Consider the following 21,742-nt stretch of genomic DNA (forward strand, 5'->3'; position numbering starts at 1 on the left):
TAAAACTTAGAGGGAATTTAATTTGAATGGAAGCAAGTACTTGTAGTTATTCGTCAATTTGTAATACCACTTGGAAAATTTTCAGAAATTCAAGATACACCGCTTCAAGAATGAAATTTGTTTGAACTACAGTTAAGACCATTCAATCATTCAATCCTCGTAGAGTGCTCGCTGCGATCCTTGAGCGCTGCGGCCCTTTGATCCCTCGCTGCGGCCCTTTGATCCCATCGCCATCCTCGGCGCGCTCACGGCGATTGTTTTGAACATGTTCAAAACCATCGCCGAGGTGACACCGCGCTCCCAATGCGCTCTCGCCGCGCTCTCGGCGCTCTCACGGCGCTCTCACGGCGCTCTCGGCGCTCTCACGGCGATCTGGCCAAATTGACGTCGCCGTTAGAGCGCGGCGAGAGCGCCGTCCTAGTGGAATGGGGGTCTAAGCAAGATACTAGTAATCAGGTGTCAGAATTACGGGAAAGAATCGGTATGGCCGCCCCTCCCGCTCGGTTTGAATATTTAACAGTAATGAAATCATAAAAACAGATAAAAGATATGTAATATAGTGCTAACAAATTCAAAGTACGAAAGCGAGTTATTTCCCTCATAAATCCGTTTTCCGTTACGCTTGTGGTGTGCTTTAATGTATAACTAGAAGGCGAGACCGTCCCCGCCTCCAAAAATTCAACCACCAGATGCTAGAAAATGACAGAAGAATATTGTAGTTTATCTGGCTCAGAAAATCGCATTGAACGGAGAACACGTCAGTGAGCACTCATCAGGAGAACTGTGAACACCGTCCCAAAGAGTAGACGGTTCTCCGGGTCTTCGAATTCGGCCGAGGAATGGCCGCAAAATCGCCCCTTGCTAAGATAACCGCGAAAAAACAATGTCATGGCAGAAAATACGAACAATTTGACAAGTGATGTTTGCAGAATAGCATAAACTATTCTGTGATAGCTTTTTGTATGTTTAACGTTACCGATGGACGTGAACATCCATTAAACAGTGTTGACGGAGTCGGAATAGGTGAAACCGGTAAAACACTTTTTTTTTTCGAGTGAAAATTTACCATGAATGGAGCTAAAAGTGACACTGCTAGATGCCATGACCTTTTACGCGACGATTCTGAGGAAAAGCTTCGAGGAAATGATTAAACTTCTGACGAAATTAAACATGTATCACGGTGATTGACAGCTCGGTCGGACGGATAGGAACGCGCCTGTTGTCGTCTACGGGTCAAAATTGGCATAACTTCGGGGCAACATAGCTAAAATTGGAACAAAAAGTACCAAGATAGAAGAACACTGTCGTCATCATTAGCAGAAATGCGAAAATCTATTCACCCAACAAGTTGAGCTAGTCCCGGTTTCCGCACCGGCGGCATGTGACCCACCCGCGCTCGCTTTACCTACGAGGGGCGTCCAGAAAGAAACGCCTTTTGTATCATAGTAGGTTCATTTTTGTATGAAATGACCACAGCATGTCCAGGATCAAAGATACTTTAAGAATAGAACGCTCTGCTGCAGTACCAAAGAAGGTCACCAGGAGGCCCAAAATTGACCTTGGCAGTCAGATCCACAACACATAGTTTACCCACATACCAAATATCATCGTAATCCATCCTGAGGTTCTCAAGTTATTCCACCGGGCAAGCACGCACAAAACACAAACACTTCAATCCCTTGGGTGAAGTGCAGAAAAGATCTTAGTTCATACTCTGTGAATTTGAAACTTTATCCTGTGCTGTAAGAGAACTAGGACCACCACAGCGGTATTATTCATCAGGTAGATTTGTCTCTCACATATGGGGTCATGACAACCTGTCCGCACGAAATCTCTCTCATCAGGCAAATTTCTGTAGTCGTAGCGTGGTCCTGTCCAAGATGGCGGCTTTTTGGTTGATTTTTGCAGTGACTCTGTTCCTCACCCAGACCTCAATATCTTCCTCTCAAAGTTCTCAGTGTCTTCGAAACTGCTACAGCGACAATCTAACAAGCCTTAGGAAGGTAGGGAGATCTTTCTGGGTGTTTTGTTTGCTTGCGTTCCTGACTAAGAGGCGCTAAACTTGGAGCAAAACTTGTGCCGAGAGGGGGGAGTAGTATAGTTAGGGCCAAGTCGAAGGCCATAAATTTTTAGACAGGTGAGTTGGCATAAATTTTCGAAGACGAAACTACAAGAAAAGACCACTGTTTGATTGTTTAACGTGTAATCTAGTGTTAAGCGTGCTTTGTACAGGTTTAAGATGTATCTTAGCCCCGCAGTGGTATCCCTAAACCCAAGAAGAAGAGAACAAATTATGACACTCTTGAATTTTTCGGCCGGAAGTAATTTAGTTACGACACAAACAAATTATAATATAGCAACTTGTCCTAGCGGTCGTTATACGGTTATATCTTTTACGTCATGTAGGCAGACACAGGTTAAAGTAAAAATGCATCTTCTGCTTCGAAGGCTAACCAGAAGCCATATCAACCTGACATTCTCTCTTTTTAGAAATTCCTCCCATCACGCAGGTACAAAATTCCAGGTTTTTGCATTTCCGCCGAAACAAAGTTCCTGTTTTTGAAAAGAGAGAGAAAAAAATCTATTTCTTTGTCTCACTTTTGCTATTTTAGTATTTTTTTCTCAGTATTTTAAAAAAGTACAAATGCTCAGTACGTTGACAGACAGTTGAAATGGTTGATTGATCCCAAAAGACTTCATCAATATATATTGTAACGTTACATTTACAAATTCTGCTACGTTCTAAGCAGGTGTTGGGGTAAAAGGATTGTTACATTTTCTGATGGCGGAATCGATTAAGTCTTTTTCCTGCAATATGTGATTTGCACAATGTCAAACGTGAATATTCTTATAGCCTGCAAAGTGGCAAGTAGTTCGTTCAAATCTTTTTTTGCTGCAGTCTTATTTTATTCCTGCAAATTATAGCTCTGTGTTTCTATCCCTGATCAGTAATGTTATTATTAGATAAAAACTGTTTTTAGCAGCAGTCTGTCATACCGGTTTGGCCGTCCAGTCCTTTCAAATCCTACATCATTAGTGGTGAGTCTCAAGCAGATGAGTAAATAGTCAAGTTTGTGTATCGCAGTAGGGTGTTAACATGTAAGTCACACTCACAGCACTCTGACATCATGATAGTTGACCTCCCCTGGAGGCAGGGTATGTTGTTTGGCCTTGGTATCTTGCTGGTTCTGTTTATTTTATTTTCAGGACTAGATAGTGAGTGAGTGAGTGATTCTATTAGTCACGTCTTAACAATGATCATTATCCCCTCCTGGTACTGTAAATGCAGAAATGTTCGCAGGGATTTAATTTCGCGGTAGGGAGAAAATGAAGTGTTCGGGGTGGTTTTGAGTTCGCGTTTCAAACAATAGTAGGGATACAGTCACGCAATGGAACGTCTTTTTCGCAGTAGTTTTACGTTCGCGGTAAAGAGTTCACCGCGAAAACCAAGAACATAAAACCACTGCAAACATCTTCTGCATCTACTGTACATGTATTTGTGTGAGCATAATTTGACCTGTTATTGATATTTTTCACATTCGACATTAGAGTCAATGGGCCAATTTTTGTCATAATGACAGAATAGCATTGATTTTTGGTGTCCGTTGCCAACAACAATATTCCGTGTAGAACATGGGCAGAAATGTGACTGCATATGGTTACCAAGAAGGCAAAGAAGTCCACAGATCCAGAGTTGTCAGCTTTTTTAAAAGTTAAAGCTACTTAAATACACAGCTGTTGAGACGTTCAGTGACACACACACACACACACACACACACACACACACACACACACACAGACACACACACACACACACACACACAGCACACAGCACACACACAGGCACACATACACACACACACACAGTCACACACATGCACACACACACACACACACACACACACACACAGTATCCAGTGTATCGTCTGTTGTTCCCCATCTTCCGAGGGTTAGACCAGCTTTATGTACTTCATGCAATAAACTCTAGGACTTGGAAAATTGTAGAAGCAAATAAAACCTTGACTTGGCCTGGTGCTATATATAGTTTGTACACCGGTGGCCGGTCCTTTCCTGTTCTTCGTTCATGTTTGTGTTACAGTACATTTTATAAGTAAGTAACAGTCTGACTCCAAGTTCTAACTCCAAGAAGCAAATAAAACCTTGCCTTGGCCTGGTGCTATAGTTTGTTCACCGGTGGCCGGTCCTTTCCTGTTCTTCGTTCATGTTTGTGTTACAGTATATTTTATTAGTAAGTACCAGTCTGACAAGTTCTAACTCCAAGAAGCAAATAAAACCTTGCCTTGGCCTGGTGCTATAGTTTGTACACCGTTCCCTTCCTGTTCTTATCGGTGACATCAGTTGCAACAGGATGGCAGACAGGATGGGCGGCCAGCGGTGTCACCCTGACCTTTCGTCGACCTCGCAAGATATACACATCTCTTTCAAACATGACTCCTAATAAACAGCACATTTTCACTACTATAATTGTAAATGCATTTAAGTTGGTGTGGTTTTTATTTCGCATTTGAAACAATAGTAGTGCATACATGGAGGTGAGCAAAAAGTTTTGTGGTGGCTTTAAGTCGCGCTGAAGAGTTCACCGCGAAAATCGTGAACATAAAACCACGGCGAACATTTCAGAATCTTCATTTACAGTATGTTCCTGTGTGCAGTATTAGGTTTTACATTTAGAAAGGCTTTTCTGTAACTTCGTGATGCTCATATAACAGATTTGGAGAGACCTGGACCATCACATTCACATACTGTAAATCACTTTAATATAGCGGCAGGAAAATATAGCGTTTGGGGGAAATGGAGTAGGTCACGGCACTTAATTTCAACGGTGGTTACAACTTACAAGCATTACTGTCTCAAATATTAGTGATCAAATATTAGCGATTATGAAATTTTAGCTGTTGACTACTGAATGTTAAATCAGCTAAGATTAAGTTACAGTTTACAAATAAAAAATTACAGTACTTCAGGGCTCGAAATTCATCTTCGGGAATAGGTGCACAGGTGCACCCAGTCTAATGAAGAGTCTAACTTTTTTGAAAGTACACGGAAAGAACATCTGGGTGCACAATATAAGATAGAGTGGAATGTCAACAAAACCTAATTACAAACCTTACTGCCTCTCTTCAAAGCTTGAATCTGAAATTATGGACTAATAGTTAGCTAAATTTTAAACAAGTATTTTACTAAATCTAAGGTTTTATTATATTTCTGACACATGCCAATAATATGCTGTATACACATTTTATAAATGCACAACTGTGCCTTTGGGTACATAAACCGACTCAAATATCTAGTAGGTGCACTTATGTGCACTGATGCACCCACACTCAAAATTTAGGTGCACAGCTCCAATTTTCCCAGTATTTCGAGCCCTGTCTGCCTGTACTTCCTTCATGCATCCTCACATTCAAATTCTGACATTGAATTCATGCTGAGTCATGGTGTCAAATTTTACTGACTGGTAGCACATTTATACTTTTAAAAACAATATATATGCTACAGAAATATATCATGCATACGGTTATATGATTAAGCCAGATCTGATGAATTATTGATCATCGGCTCATCGCCAAGTCTTGTATTTGATGGTGCATGTAGTCATTTATAAACTCTTCCCTTTGCTACACCTCCTCTCTCAATCACTTAATCACCAACTACCTCCTGTGCCTTCCCATGTCATATACTGATGTTTCACTCTTGTTCTTTTTTCAAGAAAACGTCACTATAATGTAACACTCAGTTATACTTAAATCAAATATTACATTTCATTGCAATTCCATATCCATTAAACACCGCAGCACCTTTTGGCACTTATTGAACCATATATAGTACCGATTTCATACTTTAATGCAGCTTAGTTCAAGTGGTAGTGGTTACTAAAGCTATTTTTGCTGTCACCTTAGCATTGGTGTAAGAATTAATAGCATCAGAAGTACTTCGCTTCTCTCAGACTCAGTGCCATACTGTACCGTCACCACCCACATGTAGTTATACTGTTAGTATGATGTGATGGATGGTTGTGGCAGGCAGCCAGTTATCTGATAAGGTCGCAGCTACTGTATTACACTAACCCAGGCTCAATAGTCCCTCAGGGACATTTAAGGGCTCCAGATAAACCTCGTTCTGTACCATGTATATGTAGCTACATGTACCAGTAAGAGACAAAAAAACTTTCTTGCAATACATGTTCAATGTACGCATATATATTTGTGAACATATACACCATTAGCATATTTTTCTAGTGCATGCACTGACATTGATAATCGTATTTGGGAGGCAGTCTTTGTTATGTTTGGCATTGGGAAGAAAAACAAGAATGGTGGGACCTTAGCCAGCTGGCTAGAGGTTGACTGGAGTGGAGCTACATGTAGATTAGACTGTAATAACTGTAGTGTTAGTGTTAGCCGTATAATTAGAAACACCCCCTTTCCACTAGCTATAGAGGCTGTGAGTCTGTAGTGTGACTGTGCTTACTGCTGAGCAACCGAAGCTTTGACAGTTCGCTCAATGAATTTCATTGATAAAGAATAAATTTTCTTACATTTCGTGCGTTATGTTGTCTTTTAAATCATCCTTTACATCCTTTATCATACCTGAATTCCAATTATAAAATCAAGGGTCACACAAATCCAATTCTGTGGAAAGTTGGCAAGAGGAACTCTAAAGATACTGCTTAAGTATTACTGCACGAGGAATGAAACAGAAGAGCTGACTGATAAAACATTAATAAATTATGAAAAGCCTTAAGTTTTCAAGCATAGACAGACCTTTTCATTAGGAATACTATCAGGTTATCAATCAATATGAAAACGTTATTTTCCATTTTTCTTCCTCATGATGTTTAATGATATTCATTTGTGTTTCAATACCTCTTTAGTTGTTAACTGACAGCCACTCTTCCAGGAGAGAAAGATACAAATGTACATACAGAACATAGATAAGATAAAATTACAGTCAACATACAGATAACTAAAGATAAACTTAGACAAGATTAGAATTACAGTTTACATAAAATTGGAAGAAGGCAATAAATTATTCCCGTAATTTTGATTATTCACAAATCTTGATGTATTTTTCTTAATTTTTTTGACAGGTTGACTGCAATGCTTGGTGTCACAGTAGAGAAAGGAGAGACCTCAAGGTCATAGGTGAGTATTTTATGTAAATGGAAGACGAAGTTTGTTTTATGTATGTTTGTAGTGTATCAAGATGCTGATACTACGAGCATTCGAATATGAAATCAGTCATAAGACATATGGGAAGAAGTTACATTTTGTAGTAGATTTTTCCTGCAATATGTCATTGCAATTTCTTTGTGTGTGTGCATCTACATTATAGGTACATGTATGTCTGTCTGTGTGTGTGTGTCTGTCTGTGTGTGTGTTTGTGTGTGTTTGTGTTGAACTTGTTCTCTTAAACCTTTTCCTTGTTTATTTTTTATTTTAATGTCTCTCCAAACTTGAGCCTTTGGCCATGATTCAGATGCCATCTTATGATTAGAGTGACCTTTGCACGATGTTGCATATGTGACTCACTTCCCCAAGTTCTAGGAAAGAAGCTCTTGAAAAAGTTCTAGGAAAAAACTCTTTGGCGGTAGATTAAAACCTGCATGTACATGTTTGAGGGCCAAATGTGACAGAACTACACTCACTTCCTCAAGTTCTGGGAAAAAGTTATTGAAAAGCCCTCTGTCATTCAACAAACATTGCTTGTGTTGCTATGAGGGCGTGAAGAATTCTCATGGAGAACATTCCATTGTTGCTGGGAATTTTAACAATGATTTGATGACATTGCTGTTCTGTAGTGATTTATGATATCAATTTATTGAATAATACCTCAAGGTATTTTGTGAGTATTCTGTAATTCTTGATTTGTTAATGGTAACTTAATTTTAGCTACATGTACTTTAATGCTCACTAGGCAGCTGTAATAATTTCATCATTGCAAATATTTCATCACTAAAATTTGTGACAGTTATGTTTGCTCCCACCGTTAAAATTAAATGCAATGAACATGTAGTGAGTTTTCCCCAAACCAGTAAATTGACCAACTGCAATATTAAAGGGATTTATAGTACTGTACATTGTACTGTATATGGTGAACCAAAGCCAGGTAAAAATGTCGGGATGTGCTAAATTGCATGTGCAAGTAGTATTGCCAGCCCTGATATGTACACATTTATTGTAGCTGTCACTAATTCATTCAGATGGTAAACATGCAGTACACAATACAGCACAAAAAGCACAAGAGGACAAACTTGTAGGACTAGGCTGTTTACTTTATCACCCAGCTTGTGCACTCTGGGAGACAGTGACAAATGGACCTGTCACTACCTGTGACAAAACACACCTAAATGTCAAATCTGTACTAACTACGCAGTGTTCTCACCAGGATTTTTTCACAGCGTAGGGGTCAGGTACAAAAGGCCAACTTTGCGTGGCGCAAGTCACTCGTGGAGTGCCAAAGACATGATAAAGGTTGGGAGTCTGGCATCTTCCCGCACAAAATATTGAAATTCATAGCCAAAAAAAACACACTATTTCCTGCATTTTTAGGGATACAATTTGTGAAGTTAAGTTTTTCCTCTGTCACATCCTCATTCTAAAGCCAAATATGAACTTTTTATAAGATTTATGAAGGTTCTTCCCAGAAAGAAACACCCCTATCTCATTGAAACACAGCATTCGGGGTCCAGATCACAGCATCGGGGGCCTCTACGCTGAAAAGGCCTGGCGAGAACACTGCTACATATATATGTACTACTGACCATTTCAGAAAGGAATCATGCCCAGATTCAGTTGATCAACTACATGTACCTGCCACTATATAGCTACTGCCAAAAAGTACATAAAGAAATACCATTGTGCACAAGGCATACACCTACAATTGTTATATGTTTATACAAGATCATAATGTGTGAAATGTTTTGTTCAGTATCCACATTGTACATTGTACTGTCTGGCATCCTTGTTCTGAGTCAGTGGCATGCAAGCTTTATTCTGTTCAATCCATTAGCATGCCTTCTTGCTTCAGAGAAATAACAATACAGATATGTCCTTGCTCTGTTAGACATACACAAAGCTGGTGTGTTACACCGAAGGGCGGTTATACTGTCTATATAGATACTGATACAAAGACTATGCTAAAGCAGTGACGGTTGAATCTTGCTTCTGAACTTCAAAATAGACTAAAAAATAAATATGCTCAACTTGTCTTTGCCTTTTTCAGTTTTTGTCTTGGCTGAATTTGTGGTGATCACCAGTCTTGCAATTCCACAGCGACCTGCTAGGTGGCATTACGAAATTTGATCTGTAAATAGAGTGTAGCACAAAACAGAAAGACAGACATTCAAGAACCGCCAATCAACCATTAGCTCGAAGTCTGATATAGTCTAGTTTCAGTTGATGACATTCACATAAACCATTCATTTTATGGGGACCTTAAATACCCCTGGGTAAAAGGTACATGTACATGTAATCACCATTAAGCTTCCAGACGGCCAATCAGAGTACTGCTTGGAGCTCAGTTTATCAGGATACGACTAACCTATCCCCTCCTGCCTTTCAGAATGTGTGTCGCTGCTGGTAGGAAACCTAGTGGAGACAGAGAGTGCCGAGATCGGCAGGCCAGAGGAGCTGCAGGTCACTCACAAGTCACTAGAGGGCGACCAGACTGACGGAGTCAGAATAAGCTGGAAACCAAGCAATCTAGGTAGGAGGATTGCAGAAACTTAACCTACGCTCAGTCTTCATCCAATAGTTCGGGTTGTCTTTATTGTTCACAGATAGTTCTAAGGTTTCAAATGACAACAACCTTTAAACCTTTTCCTTGTTTACTTTTAAAAGCATATTATAACTGCCTAACCCCGTAACCAATATTACAGATTTGTTTCCTCAAGGCTACATGTACTTTGGCAAGGAAAAGCTTAATACAATATTGTCCACTGGTAACTTATGTTGTCAAAGCAAAGAGTTGGTAGATGACAATGACAGCCATAGCCTGGAATCCAAACCTATTATAGCTCCCGAGTCTCCTCTCCGCAAATAGGATACTTGGGAGCTATAATAGGTTTGCGGAGAGGAGACTCGGGACCTATAATAGGTTTGCGGAGAGGAGACTCGGGACCTATAATAGGTTTGCGGAGAGGAGACTTGGGACCTATAATAGGTTTGCGGAGAGGAGACTCGGGACCTATAATAGGTTTGCGGAGAGGAGACTCGGGACCTATAATAGGTTTGCGGAGAGGAGACTTGGGACCTATAATAGGTTTGCGGAGAGGAGACTCGGGACCTATAATAGGTTTGCGGAGAGGAGACTTGGGACCTATAATAGGTTTGCGGAGAGGAGACTTGGGACCTATAATAGGTTTGCGGAGAGGAGACTTGGGACCTATAATAGGTTTGCGGAGAGGAGACTCGGGACCTATAATAGGTTTGCGGAGAGGAGACTTGGGACCTATAATAGGTTTGGATTTCAGGCTATGACAGCCATGCTGGTCATGATCTCTTATTGCTTGTATCATTGGGAATGAATATTGGACCTGTGTGATATACATGTACATATAAAATCTGTTCCTGGATTGAGCTACAGCCCATTGTGCCTTTCTGCAGGACTAACGTACCTGCAGGGCTTCCAGCTGACGTTGCAGGGTGGTCGTGGGGACTTCAGCCGTAGCAGGTGTGTGCAGCTGCACCTGACACAGGACAACCTCACCTCGCAACAGAAACTGGTATGCAGTCTTTTTCTTGGGTTTTGAGGCTAACAACTTCAACTTGCTGAAGAATCTGTAGCATATATCAACTGTAACGTTTGGACCATCGCACACCAACCTTTTTCAGGAATTGAAGTAGGTGTAATCAGTGAGGTGGCACTGCGGGATAGTGTCCTGGGAGCACTCCACTTTAATGCCGGGGAAGTCATGAATATATTGTCAGGAAAGCTACGTTAGAACAATACTACATTTGTAAAACAGCAGTTATACCTATCTTGATTTCAAAGAACTAAACTGTTGTATTTTAAATCCACAGTTGGAAGAGTATCACTATGATGGATTCCAGAACCTGGTTTTGGAAGCCGAGTACCTGGTAGCAGTGCAGCCGCTCCCCCTACCTAAGGTTTCAGAACTGCAGCAAAACCGAGTATCTACATTTACCTTTCATGCTAGAGGTAAGCTACTAAGAAATATTAAAAGGTTGAAAATGAATGAGACTTGAGGTGCGTTTGTGAAGGTTAGACATCCAGGTAAACAATATATAAGGAGAAATTCAAACTCTACAACTGGATAAATATTCGGAGATTTATTTCCGGACGTTTCGAGTGACATCCATCACTCTTCTTCAGCGTCACTAAAGTGAACTAGCAGAACGAACCAGTACTTATATACAATAACTAGAAAAAACGGTTTATACATGGCAAATCACACAGTCATGCATAAGCGACATTGTAATGTAAAATAAGTTAGGAAGATTCCTAAGGTAAGACAACACATTGTAATGTAAAATAAGTTAAGAAGGTTCCTATGGTAAGACAACACCATAGGAAAAGTTATTGTCCTTTGGGTGGGGGGAAGGTGGGGTCCCAGAGACTTGAGGTGGCATTTGTTGACATGTGATAGGATTTATTGCTATGAATCTATTTGATATGTACATGTACTTGGAAGAAATCTTGTAAATGATTAATGTAGAAAGTTGATGTATTCAGCAGTGTTTTGTACCCTGAGTTATATTGTGAATGAAAATTGCATCTTTGCCTTTTCAGAATGTGACTCCTTGTTGAACAAGTCTCTTCAACAATGCATGGAGGGTAAGTAGAAAATGACTGTTCACCTTACACCTTGTTGTAGCATCACACCATGGTCTACCAATTAGCTGGTTTAGACATTCGTTGTTAAGTGTTCAAATCATTGCCTTAGCCATTGTTGTTCTGAACCTGGTAGGGGTTGCAGTGTATGGGACATAAAGCCATAAGTCTTGAGTTCAAGGAGAGCCAGAGCCCATCGCAATTACATGTATCAATAAGATAAGAGTGAGGGTTTTGCTTGAGTAGATAATAATCAAATGTAAACATACATGTACCATGGGCAGCTCTAACTTCTAAGCTGACTAGATTTTAGTCCTAGCCTGAGGCTAATTGGGCATCCTTGTGTACAAATTCTCAGTCAAACTACCATGTATGGAAGTGGACTTGTGTGGCGCAATTGGTAGGGTGCTTTGCCTAGAACCGAGAGTACCTGGGTTCAAAATCACTAATATGTCCCGATGTTGCGCCCTTGGCAAAGGCACTTTACAAAAATTTCTTCACTTCACTCTGTGAAAATTAGTACCTAGTTTTGGTTGGTTAGGTACGTCCCTCGGATAGGACGTTAAATGGAGGTCCTGAGTTTGAGGAGAGCCACACCTCGAGCATGTTAAAGAACCCAGCACACTCCAAAAGAGTAGGGGTCCTTTCCGGTGTGAGTGGTTCATAACCTACATTCCTATGGCCGCACATGGCACAATTGTCGTATTAAGGTCACCTGAGTTAGTGCAGAATGGCAGCCACTCCAGACCGAAATGAGATCAAGCCCCACCAATTGTGCCCTCCTCGCAATTCAGCCCCTGGCTGCGAAGAGAGAATAGTTGGCCTACTCAATAACAAATACACAACATTTGGTCCTGCCATCTTGAATTTGTAATTATTTATATAAATTAATGTTCTTTTGCTGACATTTTCTCTTGACCTTCCACAGAATGGCTTCCTCAGACAGTCAAGGTCAACTCCAGCTATTCCTCGGCTAAGGTGACCTTTGACCTGGCACCCGAGCGGTACAAGTTCGTCAGCTACATCGTGCACTTTGGACGGCCGCCAAACAACTACCTGGAGGTGGATAACTGGGAGCCACAGAACACCACTTCATACATTGTAGAACAGGTAAGGTATATATTTATCTATTTTCTGACAACATTCAATCTATAAGTGTCTTGAAGATAGAACACTTGTCACTTTGTGAGACAAATAATATGGAAAATAGTTAGATTCTCAAGCTTTTAAATGAAAGATTCTGACAAGAAAGATATGAGAACATTTAGGCTTATTTATGCCTGGTCATACATGTACATGTACTTGCTTTTGTATTACAAGTATGAGGGTTGTTACCTGAAAGAGAAAATATTTGTACATTGTTGATTTACTCATTCTTTTATTCATTAATTCTATCTAATATCTCTGAAGCATTTTTGATTAAAGATTCTGGCAATAAAGGTAAAAGGGAAAATTAATGCAGAAATGTTTGCGGTGGTTTTATGTTCACTTTTTTTGCGGCGACCATTTCACTGCAACCTTAAAACCACCATGCACATTTTTGTCCAATACTGTAGCAATATGTGACTATAGAGCTGCTGCAAAATCAAAACCATGCAAACTTAAATGCATTTACAGAATGCTTTTATTGTGAAACGATACTTGTGAAGTTATGGTATATGGCTTTCAAGTGTGTGAATGACTCTTCAAATTCTAAGTGAGCAGTGGTACAGGGAAAACAAACTGAAGTAGATTCTAGATCATCTACTTGCATCAATTTGTCATGTCTCTTTATTTTTGTACCACTGGTGTTTTGTTCTCTGACAGCCTTACGATGTCAATGCCACTTCGCTGACTTATCATCTGGAGAACCTGGAGCCCAGCGCCCCCTACACCGTCCAGGTGTCCTCCAACCAGCGGGACGCACCCAGGTCAACCCCTGTGGTCTTCTCTGTACAACACAAACCTGGTCAGTAGGAAGTTTCTAACATCACTGCTTTTGTTTTCCAAATGTTAGGCTGTAAGTCATAAAAGGGAAAAATGATTCAGCATCTTTGTACATATTTGTTCAATCATTCATTCAAGAATCATTCATCTGTAATCTAATGAGGCTTCACTTTTTTCTGTTCAAGACCCACGGGGCCCAACCCTGTCCACACCAGTGATAGTAGCCATGGCCTGCCTGGGTGTACTGGGTCTGTGGGCCTTTGCTGGACTTGCTGCTGTGCTGATCTACAGAAGATACAGAAAGAGAAGTAAGTCCTTTAAGTTCTTTTTAGTTGAGTTTACTGTTAAATTTAACTTTATCTACATGAGAATGTAGGTTTTCATTATTTCATTCATATTGAAGCTTGTTATCCGTCAACATCTTACAAGTGTCCATTTTAGCAAATGCAAGTAAAAGTCAGTACTCTCAGTCACTGATGAATGGTTCAACTTAGTGAATGCTACTTGAAACATCTGACCATTTTAAAAATCTATCTGGTTGCTTGAGTAACTGTTACCTTGCATACACGTATCTTATTACCTGAATGTCAAAGCTTCATCAACAATTACAATAGTAGCATTAAAGGTCCTCTGTGTTGTTGAATTCCATGAAGAAGTTTGATTTTTACTTCAACACAAAGCAAATATTGCTCACCTCAAATTTTCAGTCGATCTACGTCGACCTTCTTCAGTAGTGATTTAATTACTCTGAGCAATATTTGCTTTGTGTTGAAGTAAAGATCAAACTTCGTCAATATTATTATAATTTTACATAAATGTAATTCAAAGATTGAGTGAAAAAGTGATACTGATCTGTGTGACTTTCCGACAGAGAATGCGTATACAGAGTTTGAGGACGAGGAGGAGGGGCCGGGAGAGTCCATGGGCCTGGGAGGGGAGGGGGGACAGCAGCCGGGAGGGGTGAGGACTGGACAGAGGAACAGCGGGGAGAAGAACAAGGATCTGCTGTCACCAGGTAACCATATTTCTGTTAAAGAAAGGCTTAGAAACTGCAATCTAATAATTATTGATCTTTTAAAGAATAACAGAATCAGTGAAGCATCCATCTGATCAAAATGATGATATGAGAATATAGATAGTGAAGTGATCTACATGTATGACTAACTTGCACTTACAAGTACAATAATGTTACCAGAAGTTTAGGAGTTTCAAATGTGACCATGGAATTCTGTTGTACTGTAGTGTATAGGCAGTCACTATGATGTTAGTCGCTGCCATGTTGGTGGTAAAAGATGCACTAATTTGTGACTTAAGTTAGTTCACCTTTTGTTGTATAGGGCAGTTCCCATCTCTATTTCTATAGCCCTTGGGTCACACACTTAATGCAAGCACTAATGTAGGGGCCCACTGGTATCTTTGTAACTCTGATATTCTGTTGTGCTTTGGTGTTTTTGCTGACACTGATGTAATTTAGCAGCTGCTACATGTATGTTGTTGGCAAATGACACATTAAGTTAGTTATTGTATGCCGACCTAGGATATAGGGTGGTGCTCATGACATCTCCATTTCTATAGCCCTTGGGCCACACAGATGTGCAGGCACTACAGCAGGGCTACATGTAGTGCACTGTTAGCTGTGTGGTCAACTGGCTTTGTCCTATAAGTGCCTAATGCTAAGAAGAGAAAGCAAAAGAAACGTTTTTAAAGTCTTTGGTGTGACCCAAACGTAAAGCAAGCACTCTATCACTAGGCTGTTGCACCGGTTGTAAAAGATATATATGGCACTAATGATTTAGGAAATTTCCTTGACTGCCCTATACATTTCAATGTACACAACCATTGACTGTAATACATGTCTTTATTTGATTTCAGACATGTTTATGACCATTTCCTGTATTGTACATGTCTCTATTTTCTTCCAGACTATGACTGTCCCAAAGTCCTGATCCTGTACTCCCCAGCAGACTGTGATGCCCACACCAACACCGTCAACCAGTTTGCGTCCTTCCTACATGAGGTGACTTTCTAAGAAAGATAAACTGGAAAAAAAAATGTGCTTGCCAACATCAGGGCTCAAAATGCCTGCACCTGTCCACCTGTTTTCTTTGCCTTCAGACCCCATCTCTAAACCAGCTGCAGGTTAGGAACAGGTGGACAATCACAAAAATACTTGCACAGCTCCATTTCTACTTGCACTTACAAGTTACATATGACCTGCAGCTGCACATGCAGGTAGTACGTACTTGGAGCCCTGCAACATAATTGTATGATCCCGCATCTAGATGATATGTAGGAAACACTACAGTCACAATATTACATTATAGACATTCGACAATACAGAAATCTTACACACTATTGAACCCCTGTTGTATTAAGATATTTTCATGTGTCAATTTCAACCATTTCTCTGCATGTTTAGTCGTGCCGGTGCCATGTGTTCCTGGACTCCTGGTACGTTCGGGAGGGTGACCTGCATGTCCAGGCCGAGTGGACCATCAAACACCTGACGGACTGTGACTACGTCATCGTGGTCTGTTCCACTGGACTCAAGTACCATCTGCAGAGGCAAAGGTTAGATAGAAATTCCACTACCCTGTCTGATATTGTTACGTAAATGATTTTCCAAATACTTTGTGATACTCTTTTTATAGATGCTTTGTACAAATTTGATCTAAACCCACAATGATAAAGACAGTTGGACATGAACACAGCCTTAATGAAAATACGCAAAGAGCTTGACCAAATTCAGCCCACTGGCCTTTGCCATTTTTTTCCTCAAACAAAAATACTGTAGAAATGCCAACTGAAAGTGATATAGACTTCTAGATTTTCCCGACTTGATTATGCTAAAGTTGCCTTACCAAATGACTTATCACAGCCTTGTAAACTATTTCAGTGTATTTCTTCCTGCTGCCACAATGAAAATGTAAAACTGACAAGGTCATCTTTCTGTCACTGCCGCAGCCTTTTTTCTCTTTCCAGCTTGTAGCAACAACATTACAAATGTTGCCAGCATGAAAATATACATGTAAAACTTGCCTAGCAATATCATCTGGTTGTCACTACATCAATGGATATTTCTCTTCTTATTTCGTAGGCACAACAGCACAAGCACCACCCCCGTGGATCCCCAACCCAACGAGATGTTCCTATATGCGGTCAACATGGCAGCGGAGAGGCTACGCCACGACCGGGCCGTCGCAAATGGGCGCCCGTGCCGCTTCGTCACGGTTTATTTCGAGTACACATACGAGAGCGACATCCCCGGTTCCCTGGAGCTGGCGCCGAAGTTCAAGGTCATGTCGGAGTTCCACCTGCTGTTCTGCCACCTGCACGGGCTGGAGGTGTCGTGTCATAAGTACAGCAGGCTCATCAAGGTTGGTTTTGAATCATATCTATTGTATTGTATATTCCTAGTTTTTTGTATACTATTAGGTACATGTAGTTGCAGGTACATGGAGATGGTGTGAAAATCAGAGATTGAAGAATCTACTATTGTGTGTACACGATCATCGTTGTCCAAACTAAGCTAATTCCATTCTTTATCATCTAAACAGGACTTAGAGCAGGATGGACACTTACAGACAGAGACAGGGCAGTCCCTGGACTCTGCAATTAAAGCCACCAGGAAGTACTTCAGCGACAATCCCGATTGGTTCGCCCAGAAGTGTGCTGAGGGCGCACAGAGGTCAGCAGGTCAGGGGTCAACTCCTCCAGGTCAAAGATTAGAGAGCACCGTTCAAGGTGAAACTCCAGTGGAAGTCAACAGCCCGCAGACACAAGTCGACATCCACAGCCCCCAAATCCACAGAAACGGGAGCAAGAAAGCGGGGAACATCCTGAAAGACGCCACGGATGGAAACAGTGTCGTCATGGAGATGCAGACGTACCCCGTGCAGCCTCCGAAGAAGAAAACGGATGCAGAGCTGATAGAGGAGGAAGAGGACCAGGCACTGGTCGACTCGGAGCTAAACCTGGACGGCATCGCCCGGCCGGCGCAGAGGTGGCAGACGAAACTTGCTCCCTCCTACCTCCACATGAGTCCGGACGACTCTCACATGTTCCCCCTGTCCGTAGCCACGCTTCCCGCGCCCGTGCCTCTCCTCAAGACTCACCCCGCGAGAACCGCCAGCCTGCCACACAACTACCAGCTCCTCGGAGCGGCGCCTGGCCTGATGTCCGTGGAGCTCAAGCCCATAGCAGGCAGCAAGAGGCTGGGGGACAACAACTTCCTGTTCAGGCTGGACTCGGGGGTGGATCTGACGTACCACTCAGGGTCTAGTGGGGATGAGGCAAACACGCCCACCGACACCACCTGTTGATCATCACCGGTATCTCAAGCCACATCGATTCAATTCCTTGGTTCTTGCCTTTGAAAAATACTCTGTATTTTGAAATTTTTGCAGTGGTTTTATTTTCATGGTGACCTCTCCTCAGCAACTTCATGCTAACATGTCTATCTTGTATGACTACTTTACTGTAGAATTGTTTTAACCGTTCGGTGTAATATAGCCAGCTGCTGTGGCGCCGCGTGCCTGCAAAGCTGGTGTGTTATGCCTAATGGCGGTTGTTCTGGCTATATAGATACAGATGCAGAACCGTATAAACGTCTCCCTGTCCATCTACCACAAAATGAAATCACTGTGAGAGTAAACACATTTGCAGTAATCCTAAATTGAAAGATCTACATGTACATGTACATGTATGTAGTAGTATCCAGTATTTTGATTAAACTGCTGCCGGGGTCCCTGACATGGTGGGCAGCAGCCGGCTAGTCGTATGACAGAAAGTTTTCTCCTTGGCTCATACAGTATCAAGGGTGAATATTGTCAGATTCAAGTTTTCCTCCCAGCCCTGTTTCCATTTGTCCTCTTGCTGATTTTTTTATTTGAAATGTCCGTGAACCAAGAAAGTAAATTGATGTGGCCTAGTACTGAATTGTTGGTGTTGAAATTGCCACAGATGTGTCTAAGGGGACTCATTAAATCATTTTACTGCAGAGTTAGTTGTTTGGCACCAAGTATTTATTGGTTATGGGGCAGAATGGAAGTATCATTGCTCCAGAATGTGAAAAGGTCTCAAGTAATATATATCTTTTTTTGGGGGGGGACGGAATGAATTTGATCACCACGCATCAAATTGAAGAGAAAACCAGGAGCACTGTAAATTGAGCTAAGTGTGAGGTCCACCAAAACACTGTCAGTAGCCAAGAGAGGATTCTTGAAAATGACTTAAAGGTTCCTGTGCATGTCATTTGAAACAAACAGTGCAACCCAGTGACAACATTGGTTCAGGAAGTTACTGTGACTTCCAATGCAGTAATTGGACTTACCCAAATTTTACCCAAAACTCCAAGAATCGTTCATTCCTTGACAGTGGCTGGAGTTTTAGAATCGAAAATTTGAGTAAGTTTGATCTTTGTGTTGGAAATTACCGTTCATATTTGCTTCAGAATAATTTCTACCGACACAGATGAACTTTCAAACTATTGGAGTATTGCTTCAGGAATTTACAATTAGGGACTGGAAAAGCCCATATTACAACAAACATTAACCATTTCATCAACATATTTACCACTTTGTTGGCTATGGGAAGAATCTACTTTGGTATCTGTGTGGGCATTTTTATAATTGCAGCTTGTATAATATTTCAATGGTCAGCAAACAAGAAAATAAGTGACACACTGATGTGTAATCATGCCTTAAGCTTTGAGAATTATCACTCTGCTTCTATGAAGCTTAAAGAAATGCTGCATTATGCTGGGGTAAACATTATCATTCTGAAGTGCTGCAGAATTCCTGGCGCATATGTCTTCACTGTACATCCAGATGAAAGAATAATTGTATGTAAGGAAATAAAGGAGAGAAAAAACAAACTTGTATATAAATCACTGTTACAGTGACATTCTGCAAGGGCTGTGCTGAAATGTAAATTGACAATGATATTGAGAGTGATACATTTTTTGATCCTCTGATTTGTATGACCTGTCTGTATAATACATCTATCATGCTGTTATATGCAAATCATGTATTATGGCTTCTGTATTTATGAAATCTCACACTTACCGTTAATTTGTCTTCAATTCCATTGTATACGGAAAGTCAATTTTGTGTGCTTGCTCTGTTGGTGTAATGTACATTTTCAATTTTTGTCTTTGAAGATCATTTTCAAATGTTGTACCAGCTCTATGAAGATTAAATGTGATGTTCAGTTAGATTTTACCCCCCCCCCCCCCCCCACCAAAAAAAATTCAGCTGAATGTTGGGGACATCTCTGCATGCAGAGATGCAGTTAGGATGGAAGTATGTGTAGCCAAGGTAGGAAGCCACAAACTGTTGGCTTTACACAGTATGAAATGACTTTTGTTGTGAGGAACTTTCTTATTTTTCTTTGTATAATTAACAAGTGTCTGGGCCTACAACACTGAAGGTGTACATGTACATGTGTGAAACTTACAAACTCACAGTGATTTATAGAACATTTTTTTCTGGCTTTATGTAAATAATGTTACTTTCTGGCTTTCCTGTTGTATACATCCATGTAATCATGAATAGTTCCTCCAAATTGAATATGGAAATGCTTAAGAAAATCGGATAAATAATTGCAGGATAAGAGGACTTTGGTGTGATATAATTGTACAGTGAATTTCGCATGCATGTTCTTCATTAAAACACAGTATGTATATGAGTATTAAGATTAAGCACCGAAACTATGATGCAAACCATTCCACACTGTATTTCATTATAAAGAAATGCTACCATTGCTTTGAAGTTAGTTCTACATTGTAGATCTGTGGGTAGTTTAAATGCTGTAGAATAAGATGTCGCCCACTTTTTCTTTGTCATTTAACTGGTTTGTTTACAGCCCTGTTTCGTCCATTGCTTGCTACAATGTAATATGTAAAACTGTATAATGATTGTGTATTGACAACTATGCTAACTGCAATCTTGTATCGTAAACATTCATGCTTATGCTGCTCACAACTGTTCAATATTTATTCTTAGCTAATAAGGTGTGAAATTGTACATTAGTGTGCGCCAGTCGAAGTTAGATTCACTTACTTTGATGTCTTTAACATATCTTGCTCTTTGAAAAGACTACTTGGAGGATAAAGCTGTAATTTTACTATTCTCTACCAGGCCTTGCCATCGAATTGAAAAGAAAGGTGAAAAAATCAGGGATAATTTGTAGGGGGACAGCGCTTGGAGAACAATTCATTCAACCCGTTCAAAATGGTAACTATTGCTGACTAACTTTTCTCGGAAAATTTAATTATTCAACCTATTTGGCCAATTTATGATAGATATTATACCAACCCTGGAGTCTAGTAGAGAGTATAATTTTCCCTCTGTATCTCTCGCAGTCACTTTGAAAAGCCTGTTTAGCCAAGACCCCTCACTGTACATAACAATTTGTGTACAATGCACTCCTGTGGCCTTACCTTTATACTTAAACAAGGTATCATATCTTGTCGTGTTGACAAGAATGACACTTAAGCAATTATGTACACGTTATATGGATACTTGAAGAAGTTATCCCTCTTGACTTAATAGACGAGTAGGTATGATCTCATGTTTGGAACGCTAGGAGTCTTCAACATTTCCCTGTCTCTGAGACTCCTGTTTTTCTTTCTTAGAGGAAACCCTTTCTTGCTGCCTTTGACTAAACACTGTCCCTTTGTCTCCAAGATGCTCTATTTTTGTATTTGGAATAAAATGTGCTTTGTATCCAGGTTCACTGTGTCTTGTGTTTCATTCTTGTGAAGTTGGCAGTGTTGACGTTTTTGTGTTTGACTGATCGATTGACAATGCCAGGGTAGTGTCACGATCCAGGAGTGAATATCTTCATTACTGAATACATCCCTCACTTAACTGAACAAGTACATATATTTGTGAAGGTTAGACATCCATTTAACAAGATACGCCAAATGAAAGTTACTCAAGCACCTGGATGAAATTTGGAAACAAACGTTTCAGACAGCATCCGCCTTCTTTAGTCA

The 21,742-nt window shown here is 40.6% G+C and overlaps 1 protein-coding gene across 1 annotated transcript; it reads left to right on the plus strand.

The window, feature by feature from the left end:
- The first annotated feature begins 1,855 nt into the window (after window positions 1-1,855).
- LOC136434641 (interleukin-17 receptor D-like) lies at window positions 1,856-21,475 on the plus strand. Its single transcript, XM_066427569.1, has 14 exons — window positions 1,856-2,003; window positions 7,112-7,166; window positions 9,586-9,729; window positions 10,629-10,747; window positions 11,046-11,184; window positions 11,776-11,820; window positions 12,746-12,927; window positions 13,624-13,765; window positions 13,929-14,051; window positions 14,615-14,758; window positions 15,666-15,760; window positions 16,163-16,314; window positions 16,841-17,120; window positions 17,301-21,475. Exons 1-14 carry the CDS (start codon window positions 1,881-1,883, stop codon window positions 18,063-18,065), a joined length of 2,508 nt encoding a protein of 835 aa, XP_066283666.1. The 5' UTR covers window positions 1,856-1,880; the 3' UTR covers window positions 18,066-21,475.
- Window positions 21,476-21,742: the final 267 nt, after the last annotated feature.

The sequence above is a fragment of the Branchiostoma lanceolatum genome, chromosome 5 (genome assembly GCF_035083965.1).
Source record: "Branchiostoma lanceolatum isolate klBraLanc5 chromosome 5, klBraLanc5.hap2, whole genome shotgun sequence".
Classification (NCBI taxonomy): domain Eukaryota; kingdom Metazoa; phylum Chordata; class Leptocardii; order Amphioxiformes; family Branchiostomatidae; genus Branchiostoma; species Branchiostoma lanceolatum.

What these genes read in the sequence shown, in the direction of transcription:
- LOC136434641 (XM_066427569.1), top strand. Translation starts at nt 1,881, where the DNA reads ATGGCGGCTTTTTGGTTGATTTTTGCAGTGACTCTGTTCCTCACCCAG. An exon ending in CAGAAGATACAGAAAGAGAA is followed by an intron (nt 14,052 to 14,614) that starts GTAAGTCCTTTA and finishes ACTTTCCGACAG; the next exon opens with AGAATGCGTATACAGAGTTT. An exon ending in TTGCGTCCTTCCTACATGAG is followed by an intron (nt 15,761 to 16,162) that starts GTGACTTTCTAA and finishes CTGCATGTTTAG; the next exon opens with TCGTGCCGGTGCCATGTGTT.